General features: G+C 34.5%; 1 protein-coding gene across 1 annotated transcript; it reads right to left on the minus strand.

Moving 5' to 3' along the window:
* Positions 1-421: 421 nt before the first annotated feature.
* On the minus strand, positions 422-3,830 carry LOC117319409 (the record flags this gene model as incomplete). The annotated part of the gene is given in 3 exon segments (XM_033874222.1): positions 422-664; positions 1,523-1,614; positions 3,752-3,830. Coding segments are annotated over 3 exon segments (414 nt in total), but the record flags the coding sequence as incomplete, so codon positions are not given.
* Between the last annotated feature and the right edge of the window lie 1,682 nt (positions 3,831-5,512).

Here is a 5,512-nt window from a genome sequence, read left to right on the forward strand (position 1 = left end):
TTCCAGATGTATTGCTGGCCAAAACAGTTAAGAGTATACTTCCTGAGAACCTGTACATAGTTCGGAATCTTATCATTCATTAGAAAACATCCTCAGTACACCTCTCAATGAAGGTATACATGCGAGACCCAGAATAGACTGGTTTTCTATTCACAATTATAATATATGTGCATTGCTCTTTATTCTCTTCTTCACAGATTAAAAGCTGCAGGAAATGTTTTCTTTGTCTCCTCTACAAACATTTTTGCATTCCTATTGCTGTAGACAACCAAAGTTCTCCACTAGAGGGACAGTACAGAAGACAACTTCTGCAGATTTACAGGATCCTCTTTCTATAGTCAATGTCTATCGTAATGATCTTGTTGATACTGAAGTATAAAAAAGTTACAAAACACGAACCTGGAGCTGATGCGAACATGACTAAACTGTCTTCAATACAAGATATAGACGGGATTTCTTCTTCCACCTGTGGAATAGGCTCAACAGTTGTCTCATCAGGAGGTTTTCTTGACCCGGCGTCAGCCTCATGTATTGTCTGCTCCACATTAGGTCTGGTTTGTATTTGGTCTGTTTTCTTGTTTCTCACTTCAGATTCATCCATGTGCGGCTTGGTGTCTTCTGGTTTTACTGGAGGTCCACTTTGAACGGCCGGTTTTTGCAGTTTCTATAACAGAGTGGGCACATCTTAGTTTCATCATAATGAAATGCAAATAGATATAGCATATGTTTCATCCTTGCAAGCAACTAATCAAATATAATGAGGCATTGGCGATGTCATATTTCAAACTACAGGAGGACCAAAATTCTGTCTTTCTTCAAAAAGAAAAAGGATTTCAATATTTTTTTTTTTGGCTTAATATCCCATTTTAGGTCCCCTTTCTCCTGCCCCAAGAGTGCAACATCCTTTGTTTTATTCAACATTAGATATCCTTTGCCCAATTATGCACCACACAAAACTTCATCAAAATCCATTCAGGCATTCAGGACTAGTAGAAATTTAAAGGATTAACCTCAATTTCCCCTATTGGACCCCAACCCCTTAAATTTCATCAAAATCCATTCAAGCATCCAGAACTAGTTGGGTTTCGAAGGATTACCTCAATTTCCCCTATTTTGTCCCATCCTCCAAATTTCATCAAAATTCATTCAGGCATTCAGTCAACTATTAGGGATTCAAAGGATTTACCTCAATTTCCCCTATTGGCCCCCGCCCCTCCAAAATTCATCAAAATCCATTCAGGCGTTCGGGACTAGTAGAGATTTAAAGGAAATGTTGATGGACGACGGATGATGGACACTGCGCCATGGCATAAGCTCACCGGCCCTTTGGGCCAGATGAAAAAATGATGCTAAAAATTAACTACGTTGACCAATTGTGACACACAGGTGACACAAAATATTTAAAGATAAATCTTCTGGTGGCAATTAATGCAAAATGTTTACAAACCCTAATGCCTTGAAATAAATCTAAATATGAATGTAACTGCTCAAACGTGAACAAGTATTGTCAGGTAATACTTACATTCAAATTCCTCGGCCTGGCGTCAGGTAAACTCCTATCTGTTTTAAGAGTTTTGATCAGCTTTGTTATCTCACCATTCTCTGTTCCAGATGCTTTAGAGATAACAAGAAGGATAAGAAAACATGTAAACACAGTATTCGGCTTAATGTGCAACTATAAGCAAAACCCTACTGATTTTTAGTGAAAAAAGACAGGCGTACTATGTAAAAACATATAACAATATTGCTTACCTTAATGAAACAGAATTTCCAAAAAAAGAAAAAGGCACTTCATTTCTTCCTTTTTATATTTTTTCTAACCAGTTTTAACAAGGAAACATGTCCTTGTAAATGGTTGTTTTGAGAATACCCCACTTGTGTTTTAGTAAGTACACAGGGTGATTACTACATTGAATATGGTAATTTTTGTAATACTTGGTAATGTCCTGCTTCATAACCAATATACTGTAAAGTACATATTTTTATTGGATATCTTATTTCAGCACTTTTTGTGCTGAAAGCATTACGCTTAATTATGATTCCCCTAATCACGCTTTCTATACACTGTTTCTATATAAATAATTTTGGTGCGCCAATTCATCAATGCGTTACTCGGTTAAAATTGGGAAATGCCTTAAACTTTGAGTACGCCAAATAAATTACATTTACATTATAACTTTGTACATTGCCTTGTGATACAAGGCCCTCGTATACCTTTAATTTACATTCTGTATTTATAGTTGTCCTCAGCATCATTAGCTACGAACTTATAAGCCACTACATCGTCTTCGGCAACATATCTTTAAATGTGTTTCTTTGTCAAGAGCTGCCAAGGTGTGATCATTTACACTATATTTATGTCTTTTTAACAATACCAAGGGCCCAATGGCCTCGAATCGCTCATCTGCTATCTAGTGATCCTTTTTATACATAAACATATAATCAAGAAAGTTTTTCAGAGACCAGATGTAAGATCTCAGGGCCTCACGGTTATCTGAAAAGGTATCTTTTAGATATTTTGGCCAATATAACTCTTTCAAACTTAAATCATGGTCAAGGTCATTCATTTGAACAAACGTCCTAGCCTTCACTCAAGTATGCTACTAGTCATTCATTTGAACAAACTTGGAAGCCCTTTACCCCAGCAAACAGACCCAATATCAAGTCCCTGGGCCTCTTGGTTATTGAGAAGAAGTTGTTTAAAGATTTTTGCCTTTTTGACCCTTGTGACCATGAATGAAGTCTTGAATGAAGTTCAACTTCATTTATTTGAATAAGTTTGATAGCCCATACATCCCAGCATGCTACATGCCTAATATTAGGTCTCTACGCCTCTTAAATATTGTGAAAAAGTTGATGCCCGAAAGATGGACAGACGGACGCCCTTGGGGCAGGTGAGCTAAAAATGAGCAAGCTGGTTACACAGATAATTATAACTCAATTCCATCAAATAAATCAATAAATCAAAGTACAATGGTTCATCAGACATCTTCTACAAAATGTTTGTATTTTAAATTGGTCAAGTGACCTTTATCCTCTACTGATGATAATCAGATGTGATACTTAATGGTAAAAAGTCATGGTGTGAATCGGAACTAAATCTGCCTTGGGGTTCATGAGATATCATTTACAAAAGCTTTGTATATATATATTTTATATGCAAAAGGCAAAGCCAAATAACTACAATTACACCAGCCTTTACGAGCTGTCCATGGTCAAAATCCTCCTAAAGACTTGAGCTATATTGCTTCAACAACAAGAACAGTATCGATAATATTTTATGCTCTTGACTCTGTTTTAAGTTACATTTCTTTGGCCATGCAGACTTAGTACTTACAGCTCCCATATGAACCAAATATTGGGAATTTGTCTTGATCTATTTTTATTACATTGGAAATGACACTTGAAATGAAACAATAACAATAAATTTTTTATCATGACAGGAACTAGGAAAATCACATTAACTGATGGTTGGTGCATCAAAAAAATATTTCCTAAAATTATACAAAGAATTAAAAGAATCACAGTAATGGTTTCAAACAAATAACTGATTAAATCTTTCAGAACGGAATTCTAGATTTGTTGCAACCATGGTTAAAATTTGGCTAATATAATACCTTTCCTGATATTTTGATAATTTATTATTGATAGACCAATTAAACCTTTTTGAATTAATTAATAGGATGTTAAACAAAATAAACCAAATCAAATCAAATCAAGTAAACTATGGCAGCACAAAATATGCACTTACCTGCTACCAAAAGTTCCACTCCTTCATCTACCCTGTCTTCCCTGTCTTCCCTGTCAGCAGTTACTCGAGACCGAAAAGCCTATGACAACACAATCAATATATCCATGTATTCATATGATATTAATATGGAATGATAAAATATGGCCAAAAACAAGAGAATTTTTAGCCAGACAGTTTTAAAAAGTTGGGTGACCTGTCGAGATTTAACAGCAACACTTCGCTAACTCATTTAGTCAAACTGTTTCTTTATGTGGCACCTATGACAGATCACAATAATTTCCCTGACACATCCTTTGCAAAAGTCAAAACTGAAGATGACTTTGCATCCTATATACTAGTACTTATCAGTATATTGATTGCATTAAAATATTATCACAAGTAAAATGGGGCCTATAGCTACTTCAAAAAGTCACAAGTAAAATGGGGCCTATAGCTACTTCAAAAAGTCACAAGTAAAATGGGGCCTATAGCTACTTCAAAAAGTCACAAGTAAAATGGGGCCTGTAGCTACTTCAAAAAGTCATAAGATAATTGTTTATACATGTAATTATTCTTTGAAAATGTTTGCAAAATGCAGCTTAAACACAGATTAGAAACATGATAGAGTAAGTTTTGTTGCAGTCTATTAATCCTACAAAACTACTTGTTATAATACTGCTGTTGGAGATTACAAAAACTAAGAACATCACAGTAGAAATTTATAACAGTTTGGAAACAAATGAGAGCTATTCCATCATTAAGAAAAAGCACTACATTTCCCCTTTATATGTCACCATATTGTTCTGTCGCTTTCCTAGTGGCACAGACTAAAATGGCTCCTGGTTATATTTGCATATGTATCAGTACTTACTTACAGGGGGATAACTCTTATGAACTGTACTCATGTGTAGATCTGATTGGAAATCTTTTTTTGGGAGGTGGCATTTTAGGAGTTTTTCATATCCCTTTAAAGTCTGATTGTTCTTTATTTTTTGAATCCATGTTGATTTCAGATATTATATATTAAATGTGAGTTGTGGGCATACATGAAATATAGAGAGAAATATTCAAAATGATGTCTCGCTTTAACGACAAATGTTACCGAAAAACTAAGGACATCAAAATCATTAGAATTACATACAACATAATACTTCCAAAGAATTTTGGAAAAAGATGGAAAAATGAAGATTTTCTTATCAAAGGGCCAAAGGCCCTGAGAAACGTCAATGTCTGAGGTCATATAATAAGAAATTTAAAATTGGATTTTATAGTCAGTTACATTTGTATCAGATGAAATGTCTTAATCTGGTTATTCCTATTCTATATATATTCAAGAAAACGTGTATAACATATTTATCTGCCGACAACTTTCCAATAGCTGAGTATAGTTCTTTCCCTATCTTTTTAATGCTAGTGGAAGATTATTGATATATGTACTCCTGAATCAGTAAAGCTGCTTGTAAACTTTGAAAATCAAAGTACTGGAAGTAATGTAAACGAACATTATTGTTTAATACAAAATCAGTAATCTTCTTAGTTTTAAGTTGATAAATTTACTGATATCGGTTTAGGAATTAATTGCAAATAATTTGAAATGTTTGCAGCTGTTCTGATTTGATTGTACACATGCATGTTTCTGTAAGGTCCTAATTGAAATTGGAAGTTTGTTGATCTATCTTGGATCGATGAAAATAAAATATGTCTTCTTTCTTTCGGGAAGGCATCATCAGTTATAATACAGCCAGGACTCTGTGACCTTATTGATGCCAACTTCTAATATGA

This window comes from Pecten maximus, unplaced genomic scaffold, assembly GCF_902652985.1.
Source record: "Pecten maximus unplaced genomic scaffold, xPecMax1.1, whole genome shotgun sequence".
Lineage (NCBI taxonomy): Eukaryota > Metazoa > Mollusca > Bivalvia > Pectinida > Pectinidae > Pecten > Pecten maximus.